This window comes from Talpa occidentalis, unplaced genomic scaffold (assembly GCF_014898055.3).
Source record: "Talpa occidentalis isolate TD23 unplaced genomic scaffold, MPIMG_talOcc4v2.1 talOcc4.11, whole genome shotgun sequence".
NCBI classification, from domain to species: Eukaryota; Metazoa; Chordata; class Mammalia; order Eulipotyphla; family Talpidae; genus Talpa; species Talpa occidentalis.
In genome coordinates this window covers 36312453-36340390 of record NW_023601104.1, presented here as the reverse complement: position 1 = coordinate 36340390, position 27938 = coordinate 36312453, and the positions used below count along the sequence as shown (strand labels likewise).

Sequence of the window (27938 nt, the reverse complement as noted above, 5' to 3'; positions counted from 1 at the left end):
TCCGCGGCAGCCGGCAGAGAGCCGTCCCGATCACGTGACACGCCGATTGTCACGTGGTCCCCTCACCTGACCACGGCCTCACGTGGCCCAGCCGGCTGGCAGGGAGGAGACCGGCGGGCCATGGCAGCCTCCCCCACGCTTTGGTTTTCGCTGCTGCTGGCGGCAGCGATCCCTGGGCGAGCCACGGCCATCTGGCCTTGGCCCCAGTACATCCAAACCACCAGCTATCACTACATCATTTCCCCGAACCACTTTCAATTCCAATACCACAACCAGTCGGCCGCGCAGGTGGGCTGCTCAGTCCTCGACGAAGCCTTCCGACGCTACCGAGTTCTGCTCTTTGGTACCAGGAGTTGGCAACATCTCCCATTTGGTGAGTAGGACCTGCCCCGCCTCGTGCCAGGCTCCTGAGAGAGCCTGCCTTGGGGCAGCGCCTCCAGATGTCCTGAGACGCCCTTCTTTGAGATTTTGCCCAGTCCTCATCACAACGCTCTGTTATCCATTTCCTCCTGCTGCTCTTTCCCTCTGTCTTCTCAGCCGCCTCCAAGTTTAGACCCCTATCTCCGTCCGGTTCACTGATACACGTCTGGGGGCTGGATTTGAATCCTGCCCTTGGGCTTACATTTTCACCAGAAATGCCAGCCATAGGATCACAGTTCAGTTACTGAAAATGCCTGTCATCTGTGGTGAACCCTCTGACCATTTCAAACCTCACAGGGTTGTGGTTAGGTTGTGACCAGGGCTGGGTAGAGGAGGCTATAGCTGTTGGCACCCAAAATTGCTAAGACAAAACATAGAGCTGTGTTGACATATGCAATTGACATGGAAGTGTCTGACACATAGCATGTTCAATAAATGTTTAAACTATGAGAGAAGTTATACAACACTTCGGAAAGGAAATGAGTTTTGAGAAGCTACTTAAAAGTGAGGTGGAGGATAGAGCCAGTTACCTTGAAACTCAAAGAGCTGGGCTGGTGTGTGTGATGAGGTTGGCAAAGTGGGATTGAAATGAAGTCAGGAGTGCTTTGGATATTGGTTTCATCTAAAATAGAAACTAGCAATTTTCTTTAAGGCAACTTCTGAAAATTGTGTTTGAGGATTATCATTTCACAGCAAATGGATGCATAGAGTTAGCAACACAAAGGAGTAAAATTCTACGTTATGGGCTTAAAGTTCTTAGAGTTTTCTTGAAAACCTGCAATGTACTTCTCTGGTTATAATGTTTATAGGTATTTGTGAGGGAAGCCATATTTGGTTGGGCCATTTTGTGTGATGGCTCAGGTGTTCTTAAATTATTTTCAAATGGTCTCATTTGATATATAAATTTATAATTAGAGAATGACATGATTTAGGGAAAGAAATAGAGTCTCAGCATGAAGATTGTCCTTTTTTTTTTAATGCATACAAGAACTGGGGTACAGGCCAGAGGTGTGGGAGGTGAGAGGATTCACCAGAGACAGAGAAGGGAACAAAACAGGTAGATAAACTGAAGTACACTGCTGAGGGGAGCAACAGGCGAGTCAGGAGAGGTCTGCTGCACCATATGGGTAGCTCCCTGGCTGGCTGGGGATAGAACTCGACGCTGCAGAGGCTGCTGATAGCTTCACAGCGCTGCGCTTAACCCCTTGTGCTACCAGGGAGGCCCTGAAGATTGTTCTTAACTGGTAAGGTGCACTGGGCTGGAAGGATGAAAGACTTGCTGTTGTGTATATTATAGATCACATATTTGTCTGAATCCTTCATGACATATAGAATGCCTTGCCAAGATTGACACTCAGAACGTGTTTACTTTGGTTATAGGACAGTTAGGGCCTGGCTTGTGCAAAGAAAATATATCTGCTACCTAACTCATATGTGCCTATTCCAGTGCTGGGCATTATGGTGGTTAAGATCTAGGCTGAAACTTTATGGTCCATTTGGGAAAATATGAAGCTGAAAGACACAATGTATTATAAAATGCTCAGAAGATAGAGTGTTTACTACTATTGTATAAATTAGGAAAAATACTTGTAAATTAAGCCTTTTTCTCCATATCTAAAGGACTACAGTCTAATCAAGATAATAGAAATGGGGGGGGGTTATAGGACAATGGACAATGGTGTGTGGCAAATTCCCTTATTAAAGAGATTTACAGACAAGAAACTAAATAACAGATAAGAAACTAAATAAGATGTTTGTTTCAGTTTATTACTGTCTTGTGAATGAAATTGCTTTATTGGTTGGGGTTCTTGTCCATTGAGATGTAGTGAAAATGGATTTGGATGAACGTTATCGAAGATGTGCATACAAATAACTTCCTTCTTTATTGTTTTTCCTAAATAACCTTACCGTTGCAATGTAGTTTCCTGGACTTTGAATGATTTGAGCCTAGTTCAAGTCTTATTTCCTTGATCTATCATTGCTGCCCCTGCCTTGGCTATTCAGCTTGAAGACCATATGTAGTGGTGGTGCAGACCATAGTCTGCAACATGATTTATTCAGGAGTCAGAGAATGTTAATTAGTTGTTTGTTTAATTCTGTGGCCTTAGGTGAACTGCCTAGTTTTCAAACTGCTGCTGCTTAAAAAAAATAAATCCGCATTCCAGTCTTTTCTAATGAAAAGGAGGAGAGTGATAAATGTCTTTACATTCTTTGAAGGAGGAAACTTGGTGATTTTAAAGAAGAAAGAATGTGCACAGATCAGATAATGACCAGGTATATGAGAAGAGAAATCAGTTTTATTTGGGAGTTGATGTGCAAGAAGGCAGGAGATAAACTCAAATTTACCTCCCAAAAGAAAGGAAATAAGGTTATATAGGTTTAGGGGGCCAGGGTTGAGAACAAATTGTCTGAAAAATGGGTTAGGGACAAAGAAATGTGGACTTGGCTGGAGTTCATTAGCTAGTCACAAAACATCTCAGCCATGAAGTATGAAGAGACTTTTCTTCAGATAACTGGAATTTTGAATTTCTGTTGGTGCCCCCCTGTCTCTGGCTAGCCCCCTTCTCTTCTGCATTCTCCGTCCCCACCTGTCCTTCAAGCTCAGCTCAAGATGTGCTTCTGCTTTGCTCAGGCTGAGTCATTGGATGATAAGATCAGGGGCTGTGTCTATAGAAGCACCTCTAAGGGAAAGGTAAGTTTCTTTACCCTCTCTTATATTTTAGGGTCTGAGACCAATTTAACCATTTGACTTCAGTTCCAAGTACTTGGTGATTTTAAAAATACAACAAAATAAAATGTAAAAGGTATGCACCCCAGAACAGCCCTTTGTGCCGTCTCCTTCCACCCTGCTTCTTCACCTCCACACAGAAGAGTGAAGCTGGGCATTGCAGGTTTGTTTTTGTTTTTGTTGTTGTTTTTGCCAACTCATAGCTTCTTTTTTGTTTTATGTTTGATTTCAGGTATAAGCTTTTTTTCCCCCCTTATAGCTAGTTTCTTGCTGGGCTATGCTATGCTGTTGGTTTCTTAGCCCTTTAAAACCATAAACTTCAATTGTTTTCCCATTGGTTAAAGAGAAGAAAAAGAATTTTATTGGCCAACAAATACTTTTTTTTAGAAATGAGAGGTCACTACTATGTTTCAGTAGTTCCTTTGCTGGCTCTGGAAAAAAGTGATAAGAATAGAGTCACTGTAAAGGAACAGAATCAATGTACATCATCAAGAGGTTTAACCAGCGAGTCAGGAGCTTTCTCCCACCTTTTTGTGGGTCCTGAGAGCAAAGCCAGGAAAAGAAGAATTTGAGTCCATAGAGGTTAGAGAGGTGTATATGTGAAGGGTTTTCTTTGTGCCTCAGGGTTTATGGGTCTATAGTTCCTTGTAATAGAGAAATGGAATTGTTTTTCTTCTCTATTCTTGTCTGTAATGAATAACACCCATTATGGGGTCAGGAACTTCTCTTTTACTTCCTTTACTTCTGCTTTAAACTGTGACATTGCTTAAGTTTCCTGGCCATGCACTTAGCCCTGATCCTTATCAAATAGTGTGTGCTATTATTATGTCCCGATCTTGAGGCTGGCTGGGGCTTGGGGTGATTGGTGTAGAATTCTCTCCTGTAGAAGTGTAAACCAGACATCAGAAATATGGCTGTTTGCTAACTTGGGTGTCAGTAAGCAGCCTCCCCTTATTTTGTAAATTTTAGGATGGGAGCAAGGGAAATGATTTACCAGTTAATTTACTGTGTCCTAGATGAAAAGATTAACTACTATCTTTTTTAATCTTGCCCTGGTAATAATTAGTAGTTGGATCCCACAGTGGTGAGACTTTGGTCTTTTGACTAGTTTGAGACAAATTCAGAGTTCCATGTTCATGTCCCCTTTATATGTTGGAGTCAGCCTTTTTGCCATACAAGGTGCTAAAACACCATAATGGAGCCTTGACTCCTGTAAGAAGCTCATGAAAAGCCCTCAGGAAAGCTGCCTCTGGTGGGATGGTCCCACAGCATGCAGCTCCTCCAGCCTAGTGGCAAAACTGACTTATTAGGAAAAGAGAAGTTAAAAAAAGGAAGGAAATTAGCCTTTATTGAATGTCTGAAACTTGCCAGATGTTGTGCCTTTTATTCATACCGGCTCTGTGGCGTTGATGTTATCCCCATTTTCCAGAACCCAAGGCCATACTTCCAGTTTTACAGCTAATAGTGGTGGAGCAGAAATCCTAGTCAGTCTTGTTTGTCTACAAAGAGTTGCTCTTTTCACTGTATAGTCTTAGGGCAACCTGTTCTTAAGTGTCTTTTCCATTCATTATACCAATTAGCGTTTTGGAAAACTACTGGCCTCTGTTGGGATTAAGCCCTGATCACACCTCAGTGTTAATTTCTTGAAATAGTAATTTCTGTCATGTAATCACTTAATCATTAGCACTCAGGTTATGAATATTTTGATTCCCAGCCCATCATTATGAGATTCCAGTTGTACTTATGACTTCCTTCCATCTACCTTAGTACAAGTAGTATTTGTTAAGCAACTATAATTTGTCACTAGCACTAGCATATTAACTAAATTACTGCCTCCCCCCATCTTTAAAGAACTTAGTCTCTGGAAGTGGGGATTCAAACATAAAACAGAGTGTGATTTTTGCTGCTAATTGAAATACAGGTGCTTTGGAGTGCAGAAGAGTAACACCTGGTGTGTGTGTGTGTATGTGTGTGTGTTGAAAAGGCTACTATAAAAAGCTGTCTGATTGGGTCTGAAAGTAGGAATTGTGGGGATGGAGGTAATAAGCCACATAGACAGAACGGCATGTAGGAAAGACCGTTAGCAAGAAGGCTTCATGCCATATTCAAGAAACTCAAGGCCTTTGTGGTTGAACCATACAGCCTCAGGTGGATCAAAAAATTCTGAAGCTGGAGAGGTGTTAGATGACCAAGGAAAGTTAAACTTGTGAGCCCTGGTAAGAAGGCCATTAAACAGGATAAGATATAGGACTAAATTCTGCCTGCCTTGGAGATTGGTAGGGAATAAGACCAGAGGCAGGAAACCTCATTAAAAGTCTGTTACAGCAGTCTAGATAATAGACAACAGTGTCTGAAGTAGTTGATGGTTGTAGACAGTAAACTAGAAAATTGAAGAAAAAATTTAGGTGGTGGAATGCTTGAAAATGGTGAGTTATGAAACAAGGAAGTTCTGTCAGGATGACTTCAGATTCATGATTTAGCAACAGCCATCCCAAAGTTAGTGGAAATAGTAGGAGAGAAAGGGAAGGGAGGTTAGGTCTGGAGTGAAAAAAAGAGATTGAGCAGCAGGATGAGATTTATAAAAAGAATTGTGAGTTTGAGTCTGCACTTGTTGAGTGTAAGGAATCTAGTATCTAGCAAACAGCTGTATGCTAATGAAAGCACAAGAGAATGAGTCAGAACTCTTCCAGGGGACAAAAGGGTCTAAAAGGTGGCAATTGGGGCCTCCCTGCTGGCGCAGAGGATTGAACACCGAGCTGTGAAGCTGTCTGCAGCCTCTGTAGCGTGGGTTCGATTCCCAGGCTGCCAGGGAGAAACCCACATGGTGCGGCAGACCTCTATCTCGCCCACTGCTCCCCTCAGCAGTGTCTTTGGTCCGTCTGCCTGTTCTGCTCCCCGCTTTGTCTCTGGTGAATTCTCTCACCCTCCCGCACCTCTGACTTCTACCCCAGTTCTTGCATAAATAAATAAATCTTTAAAAAAAAATTTACCTTTTAAAAAAAGTGACAATTGGAGAGTGTTGAGAAGGAGGAGAATGTGGTTGGTAATTGCTAAGCTGAGATATGAGTTAGTCTTCCTCTTGAGTGTTGGAAATCTTATAGGATGTTAGCAGCCTTAGGATAGAAAGGAAGACCAGGGATAGGATCAAAATCTTAGGTAAAGAAAGAAATGACCAGGAAGTTACCGGGTTTTGTGACAGGGAGGGACTTCAGATTTTACAGTTGGATGGCCTGAGCCACAGCAGAGATGTTTTTCTCAATTGGTGGTAGAGGATAGATGAGCTGGAAGCAGCCCCATATCTCAACCCTAGGATGTGAGAAGGAGCTGCCTCTCAGAGCAATTTGTGGGGGAAGTAGTATTCCTGGGGAGAGTCAGTCTTCAATTAAATAGGAAGTAGAAGGGACTGAGGATGTGGGTAAATAACCACAGAACAAGATTCTAGAGGGTTTGTGGGGAAGGGTGATGTGTAGTACAGGTGGTTGATGGAGGAGAGGAAATCTTTTATAGGGATGGGAGTGCAGGTCCAGAAATGAGCAGAGATGTATGTATTTGGAGAGTGACAAAAAAGATTATAGAAATATGACATGGTAGATTCCCTGACTATGAAATTGGCAAGAATATAAGTTCCAAAAACAGTTCATAGATACTTGATAATTTAACATGATAAAGAAAGCATTTCTAATCAAAAGTGAACTGATATATTAATCAATAAATATATAGGGGTGACTAGTTATCTGTTTGGAAAAAATTAAATCTTTACCTAACACAAAAGTAAATTCCAGGTGGATTAAACATCTAAAGATAAAAGGTCTGCCAGAAGGCATCCAAATGGGAAGGGGAAGGAAGGGCGAGAAAGCAGGGAGAAAGCACCAGGGGCTATGGTGGAGGACTGTGGGCACTTTCATGGTGGGTACAATAACTACACCTGAAGGGGGGAGCCTGTACTTCCGAAATACTAACAATGATGTAAACCAATGATACTTCAATTAAAAATATAAATTAAAAAAAATTAAAGGAAACTATTCATAAAATTCCAGGGTAGAGGAGGCCTTTCTAAGCAAGCATATAAAGGGAACCATAAAGGAAAAGATGAACAGATTTAACTGCATAAAAATTGAAGCGAAAGAAATGCATAAGGTTGAAAAATGAACAACAAAAATAGACAACAACAAATAAAGGCAACTCTTTGCAGCCTTAAAAGGCAAGGTTAAAATAGAAGAATATAACTTTTTTTTTAAAGATTTATTTTTTTATTTATACAATAACTGGGGTACAGGCCAGAGGCGTGGGAGGGTGAGAGGATTCACCAGAGACAGAGTGGGGAGCAGAACAGGCAGATGGAACCAAAGCACTGCTGAGGGGAGCAGCGGGCCAGACAGGAGAGTTCTGCCATGCCATGTGGGTGTATCTCCCTGGTCGGCTGGGAATCGAGCTCATGCTGAAGAGGCTGTGGACAGCTTCGCAGCACTGCGCTGAACCTGCTGCACCGCTGTGGAGGCCCCAAAATTAACTTAGTTCAAAAATTTTTTATGTACAGGCTGGCACAGATGAAAAAGAATTGAGATGGCCTAGTTCTGGATGGGCCCACGAATGTTGGTTTGAATATAAATCAGTACAGTAATTTCGAAGAGAAATGTGGCAGTGCCACAACCAAAAATTTTCCTATCTTTGGCCTACCATTTCCACTGCTAGGAATTTTCCCTATGGAAATCTCTCGCAACTGCTTAAAAAAAGAACACACACACACACACGAATATTTATTTACTAGAGCATTGTTTATTAATATTTCAAAAATTCAGAAGCATTCCCAAATGTCCACAAAGGGAAGACTTAATTTTTTTATGTTCACATAGATCTCAATAGTGGAATTCCATTCAGTACTTACAAATAACAGTGTAGATCTCTATAATTGACATTAAAAGACCTGTAAATCATTATGGTGAGAAAAACCTAATATATCTTAGGGTCCTATTTTTAAGAATTAATAATTAGTTTTTACAAAAAGATTGAAAGACTGCAAAATGTTAACCAAAGTTATCTATTGGGATCTAGAATTATAGGGGCTGTTCTCTTTCCAGTGGGGCAGGCGAGGAAGGGAGAACACTTTGAGCTATAACTTTTACAACAGTAGGTGGGAGAAGAAGATTCAGGAGTAATCTATCAGCTGGATACTTTACTTTCTGAGTTAAGAGAGATTAGTAGTCTTTGTGGGGTAAAAAATATTAGGAGGAGGTACCACAGTCCATATAAATTCAGCAGCACGGTGGAGAGGATTCAGGTTCAGGGCAATTGGGTTCTCAGAGCCCCACTTTCCTGGGATAAGAAGTTTGACAGGTATGGTCTGCCTCTTCCCCTTAGTCCATATCATGTACTTTTGCATCGGCTGCTTCCCAAGCTTGGAATACCTTTTCATCTTTTGGTAGCCTGGAAAACACCAACTCAGGGTTCAAGGTCTTGCTCAGAGATCCCCTCCAAGGTTAAACCTTCCTTCCTTTCTGGAGGTAGCTGTAAACTATCAGCCCTATCCCTTAGCACACTGATTTTTTTTTGTTTTTTGTTCTTGTTGGGAAGAACTGGGATGTAGGCCAGAGGTGCAGGGGGTAAGAGGATTCACCAGAGACAGTGGGGAACAGAACAGGCAGATTTACTGAAATATACTGCTGAGAGGAGCCTCAGGCAAGATAGGAGAGCTCTTTGGTGCCATTATGTGGGTTAGCTCCCTGGCCAGGAATCAAACTTAGGCTATAGCAGTGATGGCGCTGAGACTTAACCCCTGGGCCACCAGGGAGTCCCATTTATCACACTGTTTTGTAATTGTTTGCATTTGTCTCTCCTGCTAAACTGTGAGCTCCTCAAGGACAGGGATCAGGCAGGGCTTGTTAATCTTTTTAATAGCCCCAGCACCTAGCAAAGTTCCTGATGCACAGTAAATGCTCGATATATATTGGTTGGAATGAAGAAATGAGTGGGAAATGAATGATTTCAAGGGCTTTCATTAGGCTGAGTTTGGGGAGAGAGGAAGCCTGGATGTGATGTATATGAATGTGAAAAGGAGAAGGGAACAAAATGGGCATGAAGAACTATCTCTGGCACCAGCCTAGGAAAGTCCCAGGACATATGGGGCCTTTGAGGGTAGACTTGAGAGTGGGGAGGTACCCAAGTGCGAACTGACTTACCTAGTTTCCACTCCAGAAACCAAACCAAACCAAACCAAATGCCAGTTGATAACCCAAATGATGTGTTTTCTCTTTGCTGCTAAGATTCTGTGAATTCAACACATTGCTATGATGGAAATATTTGGATTCAAGGAGGAGCAAGTTGGGTGGAGGGATACGCTTTTGTTTACCGAGGTAAAGCCGTAGTTCACAGGTACCCTAATGTAGCAATGAGTTCTGCCATCCAGAGAAGTGGAAAGAGCCAAATCTGAGTTTATGGACACAGGAATGGGTCTTCAGAGTAGTGTCTGCAAAGACATTTTTGTATGCTTTGGTGTCTTTTTACCATTCCCCACTCCAATCCCAGAACTTCAGAAATACTAGGTTTAGAAGCAATCTCTATATGAACAGCTTGCCATTTGTGCCAGGTACCATGTAGCTCAATCATTATGCATACATACCATTAAATATGCATTTTTAAATTCTGGCATCGTTCATTTTTTCAGCAAACTTTTATTGAATGACAACCATGTGCCAGGTATTGATGTTGAGGAACTCACAGTCTCAGTGAGGAGATAGACAAACAGCATATATTAAAGATAAGTGTTCTGGAAAAATATGTATATGTTGCTTCATATACAGCGCTATGAAGCTGTCCACAGCCTCTGCAGCATGGGTTCGATCCCGGCCAGCCAGGAAGATACCCACACGGTGCTGCAGACCTCTCCTGTCTGGCCTGCTGCTCCCCTCAGCAGTGCTTTGGTTCATCTGCCTGTTCTGCTCCCCGCTCTGTCTGGCTAATCCTCTCACCCTCCCGCGCCTCTGGCCTGTACCTCAGCTCTTGTATAAAAAAATAAATCTTTTTTTTTTTTCAAAAGGAAAACCAAAGCTGTTTCTTATTTAATCAGGTGAGATACAGAGGCAATGTGAAGCTTGTGCCCACTGGAGGAAACAATCTGTGCAAAAAACTAATATGGAGGAAATGTGGCCTTTTCAGGCTTCTGTAAAGAGTTCATAGTGCTGCTGCCAGAGCTCCTTCATGGAAGCAGAGAAGGACGAGGCTGGATTGTGATGATCCACTGGGCTCTGGACTTTATCCTGAAAGTCATGAGCAACCTCTAGAGGACTGGAAGCAGGGATCGTCACAATCCGGTTTTCTGATTGAAAGATCACAGGTGAAAAAAAAAAAGAAAAGAAAGATCACAGGTGATAGACTGAAATGGGTATGGATGGAAGTGGAGAGAGACGAACTTGAGGGGTTTTTACAGTGATTAAGCAGAGAATTTATTAGAGGCTGAATTTAGGCATTGACCCAGTGGGGATTGGAAGATGATATTGAGAGATAGTTATGAGACTTAATTGGTCTTTCTTTTTTTTTTTTTTTTTTACTGTGGTAATCTCAGTGCTTAGCGGTGTTTGACACATATTCTAAGAGAATAAACTTGTGAGTCTATTCAAAAAGGTGGGAGTAGAGGTTTCCAGCCTGGGTAAAGTAGTAGATAATGCTATTATCAAACCGAGAAGGAAGATCAACCAGGAAGAGGAATGGAAAGTTAGTTTAGTTTTGTTTTTAAGATTCAAAGTGTTTTCGAGATGTTTGAGTGAAAGTGCATGGACCCTGCGCTCTCGAGGAAGAGGGGGGCAGGAACTCACTTAATATCCAACAGCCCAACAAGGTAGGTACTTTGTGATATCCATTTTACAAATGAGGAAACTGCAGCTCCAAGAGCAAAAATAACTTACCCAGAGTCCCATTACTAGAAAATGTTGGAACTTAGATCTGTCTGACTTTGGAGCTCAACACCTAACTGCCTCGGCTCCATTCCCTCTAGAGTTTTCCTCTGACCAGAAGGAGAGAGAAAAAGTGACTATTTGAGATTATGTGCAGTTGAGACAGGAAGGCTTGCAAGCACTTTCATGCTGATGGGAAAGAAATAATTTGAAGACTTTTAGAAAAAGAGAAATCATTTATACAAGAGGATCCTGAACACTGATGAAAGGAAACCCTTTCCACTGAACTTGGAGGAGGAGAAGGTAAAGATCAGGTGTATGTTGCAGGTATTTTTGTCAGGAAGGAGAAGGAAAGGGAGGGTGGGGTGGAAGCTCTCTTCTGATTGTCCACTGAGAGGGAGGTGGTGATCAAGTCATAGATCTCCCCCTCAGGCTGGCAAGGAATGAAGTGAAGACAAGAGAGGACTGAGAACAGACAGGAAACTGACGGGTCTTAGTACTGGCATCAGGAGAAAGTACAGCAGTGCCACCTTGATAGTAAAAGGGTCTCAGATCCACATGCAGAACTCATCTGTCTGTGATGAATAAGGCAAAAGTATGCTTAAACGGGGGAACACAGACAGAAAACTAATCTTCTGACAGGGTGCCTGAGGGGGAGGTGCCAAAAAATTTTTTTTATTGTAAACACTTCTGTGTCATTTGAATCATTTTTTTTCAACTCTTTAAATTAAACAAACAAACAAGCACAAACTTTAAAGCAGGGGCATGCAGGAGCTGTGGGCCTAGGAGGCTGTGGTCATGGAGTGGGGGCTCTGGGGACTGTGACTGTTGGAATCTGTCCCACCCTGCCACTGTTTACAATGGGGAGGAAATGGGAACCCTGAGACCCACTCCGCATGGCAGGCACAGAACCAGAACCAACCTTTCCTGATTCCCCAGCGAGCCGCTGTGTTTTCCATGCTGCTTCCTGAGCACACTGGCTTTAGAATTTCCTGCTGTCCCACCCAGGCCCATGATGAGCGTCCCAGGAGACTGCTGACTGGTTGGGCTGTTTGCCACCCTGGCTTCGCACACCTGAGCTCCTCTCAGTGCCGGCTGTGGGTGTCTATCAGAGCACTGGCCTGTCTCCTGCCTGTTTCCTGCTCTCTTCTGTAGAGCAGCTTGGGGGTGGAAACCACAATGATGACACTCTGTTTGTGTCCTTTTAAGTGACCAGGGTCACATCTCCACCCCTCTTCCTGCTTTCCTTAGCAGTAGCCCAGGCTGTTTCTTTATCTGCCCAAACTCAGATGAGTCCCTGGGGGCACTTAAGACAGGAATCTTCATAAGACTGGAGGCAGGAAGTAGGGGTGATGAGCCCTTAAATTAGGGGTATTTTCCTAGAAATAAAATCCTTTCATTTTCATCAGATCTTCAAAGGTGTTTTCAAAGGAGACCCTCTAAAGGACTACAAATTTAGGGAATTGAGTGCAGGTGTGGTTTAGAAAAACAAAAATATGTTAGCAACAAAAAAAAATTGTGTTTTTTATCTTCCAAGTGGCATTTCAGATAAATCTGCTGCTCTAGCTGCCCCTCTTGTCATCAGGCAGTTGTCTGTGGATTGGTTGTGATTTCTCCTCAGTTTGGTAGGCTGAGGCCTGGGAGATTAATGCTAAAGCTCAGGATTTTTGCCCTCTTTTCTTTTCTAAAAAAGATTTATTTTTAGGGGCCTCCCTGGTGGCACAAGGGGTTAAGCATTGCACTGTGAAGCAATCCGCAGCCTCTGCAGCACGAGTCCGATCCCCGGCCTGCCAGGGAGCAACCCACATGGTGAAGCAGACCTCTCCTGTCTCGCCCACTGCTCCCCTCAGCAGTGTATTTCAGTCAGTCTGCCTGTTCTGTTCCTCACTCTGTCTCTGGGGAATCCTCTCATCCCCTTACCCCCGCATTTCTGGCCTATACCCCAGCTCTTGTAAGCATAAATAAATAAATCTTTTAAAAAATTATTTTTATTTATTTATGCATTCAAGAACTGAGGTGTAGGCCAGAAGTGTGTGTGTGTGTGCGTGTGTGTGCGTGTGTGTGTGTGTGTGTGTGTGTGTGTGTATTCACAGAGACAGAGTGGGGAGCAGAACAGGCACATTTTATGGAAATACACTGCTGAGGGGCGCAGTGGGCAAGACAGAGAGGTCTGCTGCGCCATGTGGGTTAGCTCCCTGTCGGGATGGAATTCATGGTTTACAGTGCTGAGGCTTAACCCCTGAGCCACCAAGGAGGCCCTCTTTTGCCCTCTTTTCAATGGCCACCTGGGTAGATAAGCAGATGACCTCCGCAGGGAAGATTTGAAAGATGTGTTTCTCCTTGATGTGGGGGGATGGAGTGGGGATGAGAAAGCATACAGTTGTCCTCACTCCTGGCCCTCCATTAAGCCCTCCCTGGTCTTTGGGCTCTGACCTGTTATATGACATAAAGCAAACTTGGACACCAGGGCTACCAAGAAGGAGATTTAATATACTCGTGCTGACTCACCGGATTCACATCCCAAGACTGAGCCCAGTCTGTAGGAAGTCAGGGGCTTATATACACTTTCAGTTTCTACAAGATTCCTGGTGGGTTTGCATTGGCAGCTGTACATGGTCAGATAGGACATGGCTACATACCAAGAAGTGAGTCATATAGTTGCATACCAAGGAGTGAGTAAAGGGTCAGTAGTCATGGGACCCCTCAGGTCCATTCTGCCTCATGGCAGTACATGGTCTAACATGAAGCAAGATTCATATCAGGCAGGCCTCCCTGGTGGCGCAGGTGGTTGAGCGCCACACTGTGTAGCTGTCCACAGCCTCAGAAGCGCGGGTTTGATCCCGGCCGGCCAGCGAGAATCCCACATGGTGAAGCACACCCTCCTGTCTCGCCCGCTGCTCCCCTCAGCAGTGTATTTCAGTCAGTCTGCCTGTTCTGTTCCCTGCTCTGTCTCTGGTGAATCCTCTCACCCTCCCGCACCTCTGTCCTGTACCCCAGTTCTTGTATAAATAAATAAATCTTAAAAAAAAAAAAAAAAAGATTCATATCAGGGACTGAGTTGCATACCAGAAGTTGAGCAAAAGGTTGTTACTAAGATCCCCAGACTGCTGATCTCAGGTCACCATGCTTCAGACCTGTCTGCGTGGGATGACCTGACAGATTCTGGTTTGAAAGTGGTCTCTGCCCTGAAAGTTTGGTTGTCATTCCATGCTGAGGATGAGTTTTTAGGGTTCAGAATGGATTTGTGAGTTGGTCTGGTCCCAACTAGTTTAATATTTTTTTTTCCTGCGAGAGCTTAGGCCGGCATTTGTATGAAGATACAGGGTATTTACTGGGAGGGAAAAGAATATGTTCATGATGGTTAGGACTCGCTTCTGGGAAGGTCTGAGAGCTGAGATGCAGCCAGGTGCTCAGGAGGCCTGAGCTGGCTTCCTTGAGATGGTTCAAGTCTCTTGGGTTCCTTCTGTCTAGAAATACATAATATTTGGGATAACAATTTGGTTCTGAATTTTCTCTCCCTGCCGTCTGCCAGTCCCTCCTGTCACTGACTGTGTAGTTCTGTGGGAAGTCCTGGGTGTTGTCCCAGTGGGGATGCATGTACCTCCAGAAAAGAATAGAGGGGGGGAATTCATTGAGGTTCAGGCTTGGGACAGTAGAGCCAGAACCACCCTGAAGGTCACAAAGAAGAAATGGTAACAGGGGAAAGAGACCCTGCATTAGTTTTTGATTTTGGCACTTTTTCCCTACATAGACTGGGATCTGTAGAACCATATTCAATCCGATGTTGGCTCACACAGCGTGGCTTTCCACTGCTGGGCAGAAGTCCCTCTTCCTGTTTGGGAAGAGGAAGAAAGTAAGCAGAGCAGGCAAGTTGTCATGTGTCTTCCTTGGGGCACCAGCTGGGCCATCTCAGGCAATGTCTGAATAGGAGACCCTCCTGACATCTTCATCTGCTCACGTTAGCTCCTGGGCTTTTACAAAATTGGAAACCCTCCATCAGGAGCCCTCAAGAGCAGTGCTACTTAAAGTGCCAGTTTGTGGTAAGGTGAGAGATATACACTCCTTCCTCAGGAAAATATTGTTATATAAAAATGTAGAACTGAATACTGTTTACTCTGACATGATTGGTTTACATTCTAGCAATGTATAAACTTCCTAGCTAGTTGCTGGTGGCAGATCAGTCACACTGAGTTTACCCTCTTCTTGCAGGAAAAAAGCATGTAAAAGAGAAGTCGTCTTTGATTATCTATGTGGCCACTGCTGATTGTGAACAACTTCCTTCTTTGGAGTCAGCCGAGAATTGTAAGTACCTCTTTGTCCCCTGTTCTAGAAGAGCAAGCACTTGTCTGGAGCTACAACTCTGGATGGCTGGGCCTAGATTGCTGATACTAGACGTGGAACCCTTCATGACTGAGGACCGAGGGACCCTAAGTACCATGAGCCATAGAAGGCGAGGTTTTTTGTTTTTTTTTTTTTTATATTTTATTTATATGTTTTTTACATCATTATTCATTTTTAAACAATGTTTGCTTCCCCTCCTCCAGATATAGTCTCCATGGAATTCCCTTCACCAATACACCCATGCACCATCACCAGGAGAGGTTTTTTTTTTTCATGTGCTCTAATTAGTGTCTGAAGGTTGAGTCCCACAGGACAACAGTGTGACTTCTGGACTGTACATAATTGGACTGTATATAATTCCATTGCCAATTTAGGAATGGGTACACTTTCCTCATTTCTCTAAGAGATTGACATTGTGGAGAGAAAGGGTTTTTGTCCTTTGTACTGAGACTGAAGCCAGGTCATTAGTCCCTAAGGGCTTCCTGTCTTCCTTGAGCAGCAACATTTAGGGACTTCTCAGTCTCCAACGTGAGCATGTAATTTCCTCTCATTCTTGGATAAAGAAGCTGCACCCTGGAGACAGAGGAAAAGGAAGGGGATGACAAAGGCCTTGGAAACATCATAAGCTGCACTTACCCCTGCAAGCATTCTTGCCCGCTTTGTCAATAGAGACTTCATGCTTTCAGCTAACATTGAGTAGGATTCATGTTTCTGGTGGGGGAAACTGGCCCATAAGGTGGGTGGTGCTTTGCAGAGGATTCTGCTCCAGCCTGACCCTCATCTCACATCATTTCCAGGGCCCACAGAGCCACTGGGTGTCCACTCTCCCTCTCTGACTCCAGATTGACTGACCTGCTGCTGTTTGTTTCTATGGATGTCTCCTCTTTGAAAGACTTTTTTGAAAAATAGTCACACTGTTGTGCCTTTTTTGGGGGGGGGGCAAGAGTTGTTTTTTTTTTAAAAGATTTGTTTATTTATACAAGAACTAGGGTATAGGCCACATGTGCGGGATGGTGAGAGGATTCACCAGAGACAGAGCTGGGAACAGAACAGGCAGACTGACGAAATATGCTGCTGAGGGGAGCAGCGGGTGAGACAGGAGAGGTCTGCTGCGCCATGTGGGATTCTTGCCGGCCAGCCAGGATCAAACCCACGCTGCAGGGGCTGCAGACAGCTTCACAGTGTGGCGCTCAACCGCCTGCGCCACCAGGTGCTATTGTGTTTTAATCCAAGAATTTATATGGAATATGTTACCTATAATCTGAGAAAAGAAATCCCTAATCAAATGGGGTCATTTCTGTCACTTCAGACACCCTGACTATAAATGACGAGCAGTGTTCCCTCCTCTCTGAGACTATCTGGGGAGCCCTCCGAGGTAAGCAGGAGGGCTGATGTCTGGAGGGAGGAAGGAAGGGTGGGGGGAGTGAGAGAGAGAGAGAGAAACAGAGACAGAGACAGAGGATGGAGGAGGTGGGTGGACAGATGAGGGCCCAAATACCTGACTTTAGGAAATTTTCTTTTGGAAACCAGCTGGACTGTTTCCTTATCTCCCTGCTGGGGGTATTTTCCTCACTACTATCCCTAGAAATTGAGAGATTTTAGCCTGTGCAGCAGCAGAAGCTTCCCAGGTGGTTGCTCTGAGAAGTAGTGGGAGAGCCAGAGGCTGCTGTTCAGGGCCCAGTAGGGGACAGGCCACTAGGGAGAGGGGCTGATGCCGCCACAGACACTGCCTGCTCAGCCCTCACGAAAGACTGTTAATTGGAAAGTTTCTTTAAAAAGGAAAATTTTATTAAAAGAAATAGATAAATGTCCAAGAAAAGGTAGTTAGAAAATATATAAAACAACATTGTTTCTGGAGAAAATGAGGGCTTTAGCTTACAGGTGATAGACCTGTGCCCTTCCTCTTGGTTAAATGAAAAGATAATGTCCCCTAGATACAGATTTAGTCAAATAATTATTACTTTTGGTAAAGCCTCTGCTGGTGAATGATGAGGGGAAGTTTTAGTTTGTCTTATCCCCTGCTCCTCCACAACCTCCCCTATGTTTTAGAGAAACTGCACGCCAGCACCCCAGCTTGTACCTTTTGTGCAGGTGCTAATGGCTGGTCAGATTGGGGTAGGAACTGATCTAGGACTTCAGAACCCTGGGTAGGATCTGATCTGGGTGTCAGAATAAGAGTGGAAAGGAACCAAGACAGTATCCCAGCAATCAGCCATGGACGAGGTGCTGGGATCTCACAGAATCTTTCATTCTGAAAGCTTGGGACTCTGGGGATCCTTCACAGGGCTTTTGCTGAGCTCTAGCTGCTGAGAACATGTAAGGCTCTGGCCTCCACATGCCGCCTTAGGACCCTGCTGGGATCTAGGAGGCCAACCAGGCAGCACTGGGACAGCTGCTGCCTCCACCCCTCTGTTCCTAATGGCGAGGACTCTTGTCAAGCTCTGAAGAGCAAAAGCAATAGTTCCCTGTCTTCTGCATTCTGCCCAGGCTCCTTAGAAACTCAAGCTGATACTCACTTTCTCACAATTTAATCTGGGAGAAGTGAAGCAGCTCTTCCCACGGCTTGTGATGGGCATGACCCATGGAAAACCTTAATGTTCTTGTGAGTTCAAGGCTTAGGGAATAGGAATAAGAGGGTTTTGAGGGTTAGTTAAGGGGGGCACTAAAACCCCTTATACTGCCATCTCCTCAAATAAAATATAGAATAAAAATAGGTACTTGTTCTTCTTTCCCTAGTTCATAAGTGTTGACAGTCATCAAGCCCACATGACGTTAATTTTTACGTGTGCCTGAGCATTGTGCTCTGCCATTTGGGAGCATCCCAAAGGGATGCATCTTTTTTCTCACCTCCCTAAGTCTTTGTTCTGCCTCCCCACTTCCCTCAGGTCTGGAGACCTTTAGCCAACTTGTTTGGAGAGCGCCTCATGGCACGGTGAGTATGGCCCCTCAAAAGTGCCCCTTTTAAATCTCTGGGGTTTGCTCCCAAAGTTGAGAGAAATAGCTTATTATGCCTTAGACAGAGTCCTTGTGGCTCAAGATGACCCCCAAGGGAGAAGCCCAGTTGGTCAGTTTGGCCTGTTTAGCATGGATATAGCTTAGTTACTCTGAGTCATTATTCAGTAATGACCTGGGGGGTCACAATGCTGTGAAGAAGATAAACATTAACAGTCAGTGAAAATTCACGATTTGTAGACTGGGTAATGTTGGGACAGCTGTATTTGGCTGCCTTGGGACAGTTAGTCTCTAGCAGGTACTGACTGATGGCCACTGAGGTAAGTGTGGGACACTTGGGAGCTAGTTAGCTTGCTGAACAGTCACAGATGGATTTCCAGGGATCTCAAGAGTCTTTTAGTCAGCACCCTCCACCCTTACAGTGAATTCCTTTGAGTCCTAACAACTTCTGTGTTTGGCCCTCACAGTTCTTTATCAACAAGACGGAGATTGAGGACTTTCCCCGCTTTCCCCACCGGGGCTTGTTGTTGGATACATCTCGCCATTACTTGCCCCTGACCAGCATCCTGGACACTCTGGTACCCACACCTTATAGTCTTCTTTGCCCTTAGGGTTATGGGATGTTGAGACTAGGGATAGACCAGGTACCATGTTCCTAAAGAGTTACAGAGACAATGTATGTAACTTTGTGAGCCTTCAGGAAAAAAAGGTAAAAAATGACCTGCTCCAAAACTCAATAAAATAACAAGAGTGATTTAAATGGTCCGCTGGCTATTGTGGACCAATATCCAGGCTGTCTCCTGGGATATAGAAAGTGGTCTAGGAAATTGACTTCTTTCATCTAGCAGAGCTAACTCTAGTTTGGTTAGGATGAAGTTTTACAATAGAGACATTTAAAAGCCTTATCTGTGGAAGTTCCAAACTTCCTTGAGTTTGGATGGTCATTTGTGACAGCTGCCAATCCAACTTGGGTGTCTACCTTTTCCTTTGTTCCTCTGATGGAACATCCCTTCTAAAATTCATAGGTTATTGGACTACTACATTCATGACAGACCTCACAGTTTGGATCATCACAAATCAGATGACCCAAAACAAATAGCAAGAGGAATTGTTGGTCTTCTGGCTATTTGGGGGCTTTTGGAACAATCCAGGGTACCACGTAACTGCAGCCCTCCTCAGTGTGGCTAGAACTTAACTCACTGCTTTGTTGGCCATCTTTGGATGTGCCCTGTGCTAGTTCTTCCCTCCAGGCCAGGCTCCCTGAGGGGAAGATTGGCTAGAGAGACCGCCTAAACACCTACCAGGCATCTGGAGCAAGTGTAGCCTGTTGGGGTGCAGGGAACAGTTTGCCAGCCTGTCCAACTTCCCATGTTAGGGACTAAAACTGGAGAATGCGCTGAGTTCAAATTGTATGCTCTGGCCTACAGGATGTCATGGCCTACAATAAGCTCAATGTCTTCCACTGGCATATAGTTGATGACTCCGCCTTCCCATATGAGAGCTTCACCTTTCCAGAGCTCACCAGAAAGGTATGTTTCCACTATGCCCAGACCAAGTGGTTGAGCCTGGCTTACTGTGACCCTGCTGGCTCTCACTGTGCTCAGCCAGTTTTAGGGACACACTGACGTAGGAGAAAGGCAGCACTGGATTGAGAGTCAGGAGACCCAACTTTGAGTCCAAACTTGGCCTTAATTTGTTCTGTGACCTCCAGGAGATAATCTTTCCTGATTTCATTTTCTTTTTATTTAGAGTCTGTTAGATACACTGATGCCTGCTTTGTTCACTTCACTGGCATTATGACACTCAGATGAAACAGTACATGTGATAGCTTGAGAAAATGATAATAAAGTTCCATGAAGATGAGCCCTGATAGCAAAAGACTGTGCATAGATTTTCTGATATCTAGGGAGTCCTGAAGGCATTTTCAGTATCCTCTACATTGCTAGCCTTTGAAATGAGATGCTGAAGGGTGTCTGTGTCTTTCAGGGGTCCTACAACCCTCTCACCCACATCTACACAGCGCAGGATGTGAAGGAGGTGATTGAGTATGCACGACTTCGGGGTATCCGTGTGTTGGCAGAGTTTGACACTCCTGGTCACACTCAGTCCTGGGGACCAGGTGAGGATAATATCTGGGGTTGGAGGGAGTCTACTGATCCCCTTCTGGAGGACTTCAGGGCATTGACTCTTGAATGTGGTACACCCCAGCCTTAATGTTTTCCATCAGCTTCTTTCACCTGGGCATTTAGATAGGCAGAACTTATTTTGGGCAAAGGAAGCCATTTATTACTATTAAAATATGGGCAGATTCTTTTTAGATGTCCTTGTCTTAATATCCTGCAGGTTGTGCCCTAGAGGGAAAGAGAGTTTTTGCCACTTTGGCTGCATTAGGTTCTCTCTGCATTTCTGCCTAAAGGTAGTAAGAGGAGGGCAGTATTGGGAGCATGGGTGACTCCTGCTGGAAACAGTGTGTCAAGGCAGCAGTGTGTGTGACTGGTGTGGCCCTGTCACTGTCCCAGCCTCTGTCCATGATTGTGTATATATTTGTATTTCTTTGATTGTGACTAAATGTGACTTAATGCTCATGATAACCTCCTAGTGTGTGTGAGTGCCTGAAGTGCCCATGTGGGTAAGGTTTATGAACACAGTCGTCTTACTTTGTGTGATGTCATGTCCTTCCGTGTATGACTCTGCACATGGGTCAATATATTTGTGACATGTGTGAGGTTCTCTGTTGGCCTAGGCATCCCAGGATTATTGACTCCTTGCTATGCTGGGTCTCAGCCCTCTGGGACTTTTGGACCCGTGAATCCCATTCTCAACAATACCTATGAGTTCATGAACACATTCTTCTTGGAGATCAGTTCTGTCTTCCCGGATTTTTATCTTCACCTTGGAGGAGATGAGGTCGACTTCACATGCTGGTATGAGCCCGTTAATCTTCCTATCCTAGGCAGACCCAAGAGACTGCCTGTCTCATGTGCTCCCCAGGGCTAACTCACAGCAATTTCTCTCAGTGCACATGGTGCAGCTTTGGGCCCTTCCTATGCCCACCTACAGAGAGACCCCACTTGATTTGGGCAAGGCTGTGAATGTAAAATTCTCCCTTCCGCCTGTCTTATCCTTGAGATGCTTATGGGAAAAAACAGATCTGGGCACAGAACTGTCTTGGAAAAATCCAGTAGGGGAGGAAATAATCCTGCTTTTGAAGGTTAAAATAGTTCAGTTGAAGTGTCAAGATACAGATGAATTTGAGATTAATAAATCACACTGCCTGATTAGTATTAAGTTGTAAGGTCCACACTTTCAGATTCAGTTAACTCAAGGAGGTTGCGGGGCTTCTTAAAGGAGTGAGCACTGGCGTGGACTTGGGGAAATCCTTGGACTCTTTCCAGATGTGCAGTAGGGAACAAATATTGCAGGAGGAAATGTAGACATTATGGAGCAAGGAAGCTACAGCAGCTGACAGACAGCAGTGCTTGTATCCAGCTGCTGGAATATAGAATAACTATTAAGGAAAAAGCAGAATACATGCTTAGAGAGGGACACCAGCATCCAGTGTGCCAGAGCTCAAGCCAAGACTCACAGTCACATGTCCAGAGATGAACAGATGTTCTCTTTGAGAGTTTGACATTCAAACCCTTCAAGGATAGACTAAAATCCTTTCTCAGCTTATGTCAGTAGCCCCCTTCATATAGCTTTGCTCACCCACAACTTCCATATTTGGGGCTTCTAAGCTCCTCAGCTGATTAGCTTATTAGGTGAAAATGCAGAAAGTTTTGGGAGGTCAGGTTACTATCCTCAAGCTTTGAACTGTGAGGATATTGAAAGAATTAATCTTCACTTTCTCCTGGGATTCAGGAAGTCCAACCCAGATGTCCACGCCTTTATGAAGAAGAAAGGCTTTGGTGATGACTTCAAGCAGCTAGAGTCCTACTACATACAGAGGTGAGGAAAGGGGGGAGGGGTGGTTGGGGTCTGGAGGTCACCTCTTGTGGGATCCTCACTTTTCATACTGGGGCCACTCCCTCCTTGACCACTTCCTCGACCTCCAAAGAGGTCCTTTTATCATTTTTGGCTTAGAGTGGTCAGTTCCCAACTGGGGAAAATACTGCTCAATCAGGAATGGATCCCCAGCTGGGCTCAACCTCTAGAGCACTGGCCCCATCAGTGTAGAGCCTGTCTGAACTAAGCAGGCACTTTCTTTATTCTCCAGGCTGCTGGACATTGTCTCTGCCTATGGCAAGGGCTACGTGGTGTGGCAGGAAGTGTTTGATAATAAAGTCAAGGTGAGCCAGGGCCAGAGAGAGAAGGAACCACCTGCAGTACGTCCCTCTGGTCTCTCTGCCCTTCCCTGGCCTCTGCATGAATTCCTGGTCTGGATTAGGCCATATCTCTCCTCAAAACGTTGCGGAACTGTGGCTGTCAGAGCCTCTGCCTACCTTCCCTTGCTACACTGATCAATATTATTTCTGCTAATAGGCTACTCCGTATTGCTGTGGTGGGTTGGGTTTTCCTTCCTGAGTCATACAATCTTCCAGATTTGTGGGAGCAGGGCTCCCTTCTCATGTATTATTGTTCATTAAGGCCCCAGCTTCCTGCCACATGCAGGAACTCTGTAGGGAACTTGACCCATCCTCAGAAACATCTAGAGACTCAGGCATTAACTTCTGATGAGTCTTCCTCCCCCTCAACCCCACGCGCCCCCCCCCCCCGCCTTTGTCTCTTTAACTCATAGTCGGTATTACTATCTCAGTGTGGACAAGGAGGTGCAGAAGGGCTAGGGGAGGAAGCTGCAGGTAGCTTTCTTACAACCTATGGAGTCCTTGGTCTCTGTGCTGGGCTAGGAGCTCAATGGTTAGGAATCACAGGGAGCTATTTGGCTGCTAGGGAATAGAGGGCACAATACCATGGCATGGGCTATCTGTGTAAGGGAATCTTATGCAGCTACATGCCGTTACTGTTCTTTGAACTTTTGTGACAGATTCGACCAGATACAATTGTCCAGGTGTGGCGAGAAGAGATACCAGTGAGCTACCTGAAAGAACTGAAAATGATCACCAAGGCAGGCTTCCGGGCCCTCCTCTCTGCCCCCTGGTACCTGAACCGCATAAGTTATGGCCCTGACTGGCAGGAGATCTACATGGTGGAGCCCCTGGCATTTGAAGGTGAAAGCAGGGAGGAGGCTTGGGCAGAGGGCAGGAAGGTCTGGGCTAGACATTTCAAGTTTGGAGACAAATCTACCTTCCTGAGGAGAGGGCCACCTTGGGATGGTGATTGAGGGGAAACCTTAGAGTTACCCACCACCAGCAGCCTATTGTTTGTTTTCACTCAGGTACTCCTAAGCAGAAGGAGCTGGTGATTGGTGGAGAAGCATGTATGTGGGGAGAGTATGTGGACAGCACAAACCTGGTCCCCAGGCTCTGGTAAGGGTTCTCTGGGGATGTGGAAGGTGGGTCTTGAGGACATGGAGAAGGGAATCTGCCTTACCAACTCTACCCTGAAGATACCCCAGACTAGCCCCTCTTTCAGACCTGAGAGAGAAGGGGCATTGCAGTCATCCTCACACCTAGCTTCCACTTGTCAGGTGGAAGAAAACCCTATTAGGTATGGGGATAGAGACTGTTATCCCCACTTCACAGATAGACATACTGAGCACATAGCTGATTTGCTCAGGATTCAGCACTGCAGTCATGGTTCCTATAATAAGACTTTGCCTTACTTCTTCTGCAGCAACCTCACCAAGCCTGGTTGGTTTTAGAGTTTAATTGAAGAACACCAGCCAGTGCTGGTGTCAGCAACAGTTCATGATGCTGTTAAACTTACTCTGGCTCCTGTATCTTTGGGAGAGGAGGGAGTGGAATCATGTTCCACATTTTAATGAAGAGGGAGCAGAGCCCTGGCAGTCCCTGGGAGAGCTCCAGCCAGGCTGTTGTTACGAATGCAAATGAGGCTTCAGTCCTCATCCCTTGACCCTGAGCCAGCCTAGGGTGCCTGAACAAAAGGCAGTCGCTTGTAGGTGCCCATCCCCCTTGTAGAGAGTTTAGGACCTAACTTGGTGCTCACCCCCCTTTCATCCAGGCCCAGAGGAGGGGCTGTTGCCGAGAGGCTATGGAGCAACAAGTTTGTGACTGACTTGGACTTTGCCTCTAAACGTTTGACAAACTTCCGTTGTGAGCTGCTGAGGTAAGTAGGCCCTGAGGTCTTTCCAAGGGGTGTGGGCAGGTCACGGGGAGGGACCCCTTACCCACCAGGCAAAAATGCTAATAATGGCTACACTTATAGAGGCTTCTATGTGGCAAACACTGTGCTCAGCCCTGTACAGGTGTCATTTCATTGAATCTTTACCACACCCCTCTAAGACAGATACAGTTTAATCCACATTTTAAAGAAAGGCAAATGGGGCATAGAGAAGTAACTTGCCCCAGAGTTGCTCAGAACCAGAATTTGAACAAGGCTGACTTCAGAGTCTGTGCATTGGGCCATGGCTGTGCTTTCATGGACTCTCACAAACCTGTTGGGGGTGGGTCTGCATAAAATGGTCATTTTCCTGACTAGGTCATTCATTGACTAGGTCGAGTGCAGAGAACAGACCCAGGCTAATGGCCAAGTGTGGTAGGGTCTAAGCCTCAAGTGTCTGTGATTCACTGGGAGACTTTGAGTTAGTTCCTTACTATCTCTAAGCATGTTGCCTATTTGGAAAATAAAGGAGGCAGGTCTAGGGGTTCCTTCAGGAGATTGGTCAAGTCCTGGAACTTGTAAGACTGAGACTTATGGACAGGACATTATGCTTGTACCCTGTGCATGAACTGGATAACACCTTAGTCCCCAGATGCCACTGCACTAAACAGCATCTCAGTGATGGGCCCAGAATGCTGGCCTCTACCTCTTTTCCAAGTAGATGAGTTATTTGGGACTGGAAGATAGCCAGGAAGGTTAGAAATAGAAAGGTGCTCCCCAAGTTCCTGGGTCTCCCTATAGAGAAATCATCTATTCAGAATGCAGATTCCTGCCAACAGTTGGCCCCAGCCCAAGCAAGAATCTCTAGAAGTGAGGTCCCAGAGTCACTCTAGTATATGGTGACAGCTTAAGATCCATGAAATGGGGAGAGAGGAGAATGTTGGTTGTGGTGGAGAAGATATTGCTGACCCCCATCTGAAGAGTTCTGATTCTTCATATCCTCTTGCAGGCGAGGTGTCCAGGCCCAGCCCCTGAGTGTAGGCTTCTGTGAAGAGGAGTTTGAACATACCTGATCAAGCACCCCCAGGCACCGAGGAGGGTACTGGCCCTAAGACAGTGATAGCAGGGCCAGGCTTCCACTGCATCCCGCCCGGGGGATGGAGCCCCTTGCGCACGTGCCCTGTGCCTGGAGAGAAGGGGGCTGGTGCTGGTGCTGGCGTCCAATAAAGAGCGATGTGACACTTTTCTATAATGAACATGGATTACCTGTGTAAAAAAAAGTGACTGGCCCTGGGATAGGGGAGCTGCGGGGACTGGCCTTTGCTCCTGAGTGACAGGGCTTAGTAGGGCCCAGCCAGGTTGGGCTCAGTATGTGCCCCCAAAGGGAAATTAGGAGTTGAGGTAGGGAATGAAACCCGCAGTAGCCCTTTGTTGTCCTGCCCAGACTATGAGGTATATGACACCTCCTATCTCCACACACAGTCCAGACAAACCCCGTCCTCAGCCTGGTCACTCCCCCCAAGGGGTCAGTTAGGCCTCAAAAGGTGTCTCTATATGGGATAAGAGATTTTAAGGCCCAAAGAAGTTCTGGGACTCAACCTGGTCCCAGCACAGCCCCTCCCCCATGCATGCTCACACATTTCCCTTTCCTAGAGCTTGTCTTCTGCTTTGAGCTGCTTGTCACTTCAATTTCATGTGACCATTATTTAAATATTACTGAATACATATTGTGGTCTTAACACTGTGATACTTGGTTCCCAGAAACCCTAGTTAATCCCCCAAAGCGCCAGCAAATTCCACCCCCTGCTCCCACTTATTTTCATAACAATAACACTTCTCAAAATTGATGGCACAGCTGAGACCATGAGAGGACACCCCTGGGGGAGCAGGAGGTGAACATGTGGCTCTGGAAGAGGGTCTCTGTACTTGAGAGAGTATTACCTGGGAGAATATATCTCACCATGCACCCAGACTGCCCCCTGGTGGGCTCAGAAGTGAACATGCCCTAGCATGGCTATGCAGTAGTGGAGAGCAGCTGTCCTAGATGAGGATTTCTTTGATCATTATTTCAGTTCATTTACCTGGTGCGGGACAGGAAGGACATTGAGAGGTCTCAGGCATTTCTTTCAGAAAGTTTCCAGTCTGGTGGATACAGAAACTTGGGGAAGGCAGGCCTGAGGAGAGATAGGAATAAAATGGGATTCTTAAACAGCATCCTTCAGTCCCTTTATCATAATCCTCAGGGAAACTGGTTGAGGGATGCTAGCTCTGCCTGCTTGAGCTGTTTCTATAGGGGCAGGGTGGGTGCCTTCTACCTGCAGGATGCTCTTGAGCACAGGGTTTGCACACAGCCAGATTAGCTAAAACCAGGGGTCTGGCTTAGAGAGACGTGAGATAAAACTGCTATTGCACCCACCAAAGGAGCCCCTTCTTACTTCTTACCCAGAGAAACCTGTGGGATGGTCTCAAGCAAGGATCCTGCACACATGCTGCTAACTCAAATGCCTGTGCTTGTTTCTTGATCCGAACTTGTATGATTGGGATAACCTTATAGGAACAGACACCAAGTTGTCTCAAATCGATGAAGAAAAAGACCTTACTTCGTTGAAGCAGTAAGGTTCTGTGCTTTCTTAATCCTATTGCGAATATTGTCTGAAATGTTTTACAAAAAAACTGTTGCTGATCAGGTCCTTCGGGTAGTGTGATAGGCGGTTCCCCACATCCACCATGTTCCTCTGGCTCCCCTGAGCTTGAGGCATTTACCTGAAGGTCATCAGACTGCTGACAGGTCAGAGGCAGGATCTGCACTGACCATCTAATGCGCAGAATCAACACTTCCCCACCCCTTCTCTCTCCCTTCACCTGAGCTGTGACTTCAGCACCCCACCCAGCGCAGGACCAGACTACTTGTGTTCTCTGTCACCACCAGAGGGCAGGGAAGGGCCCAGACTTATTCCCTGGCACAGAGTTGGGGCTGCTCTGCTATGAATTAGCTAGGGATGCAAAACAGCCCTAATGGGAATAAGGGTAAAGGAGTGAATGGACGCTGGGAGAGAGAGCGGGCAGCTCCCCTCTCCAGCTACTCTTCTCTTGGAATCTGGTGTTTTCTCGGCACCTCAGTAGGTTAGTATGGGGATAGGCCAGCAGATGAGGAAAGTCCAATGATAACAGAAAGGGTGCAAAGGGATTATATATGGATAGTGATTGGATTTAATTTATATTAATGTAGAAATACACACCTGGTAGCAACATTACCACCACTCTAGAGTTTAGATTTTCATAGTTTTTGTCAATATCATTTGTAAGATTAATCAATAATGCCGTGACAATGTGCATCACATACTTTTTTTCATAAAGAAGGCAGGAGTTGAGTGCTTTATTACAATCAATCTGTATTTTCTTCTCTATAAAATCTGTAAATTAATATTCTT

General features: G+C 45.3%; 1 protein-coding gene and 1 long non-coding RNA gene across 2 annotated transcripts in view; one reads left to right on the top strand and one right to left on the bottom strand.

Moving 5' to 3' along the window:
* The first annotated feature begins 87 nt into the window (after window positions 1–87).
* Window positions 88–27894, top strand: HEXA (hexosaminidase subunit alpha). Its single transcript, XM_037502878.2, has 14 exons — window positions 88–373; window positions 15244–15336; window positions 16685–16750; window positions 18261–18307; window positions 18795–18905; window positions 19755–19856; window positions 20314–20446; window positions 21071–21251; window positions 22189–22275; window positions 22544–22616; window positions 23312–23495; window positions 23663–23753; window positions 24409–24513; window positions 25517–27894. Exons 1-14 carry the CDS (start codon window positions 121–123, stop codon window positions 25578–25580), a joined length of 1590 nt encoding a protein of 529 aa, XP_037358775.1. The 5' UTR covers window positions 88–120; the 3' UTR covers window positions 25581–27894.
* Window positions 15533–27938, bottom strand: part of LOC119238816 (uncharacterized) — a 44812-nt gene continuing 32406 nt past the window's right edge. Inside the window, exons 2-3 of the long non-coding RNA XR_005123683.2 lie at window positions 26589–26681; window positions 15533–15948 (exon numbers count right to left, since the gene is read on the bottom strand). This is a non-coding gene — a long non-coding RNA (uncharacterized LOC119238816). The remainder of the gene's footprint in view (window positions 15949–26588; window positions 26682–27938) is intronic.

What these genes read in the sequence shown, in the direction of transcription:
- HEXA (XM_037502878.2), top strand. Translation starts at nt 121, where the DNA reads ATGGCAGCCTCCCCCACGCTTTGGTTTTCGCTGCTGCTGGCGGCAGCG. An exon ending in TTTGGAGTCAGCCGAGAATT is followed by an intron (nt 15,337 to 16,684) that starts GTAAGTACCTCT and finishes CTGTCACTTCAG; the next exon opens with ACACCCTGACTATAAATGAC. An exon ending in TATCTGGGGAGCCCTCCGAG is followed by an intron (nt 16,751 to 18,260) that starts GTAAGCAGGAGG and finishes CACTTCCCTCAG; the next exon opens with GTCTGGAGACCTTTAGCCAA.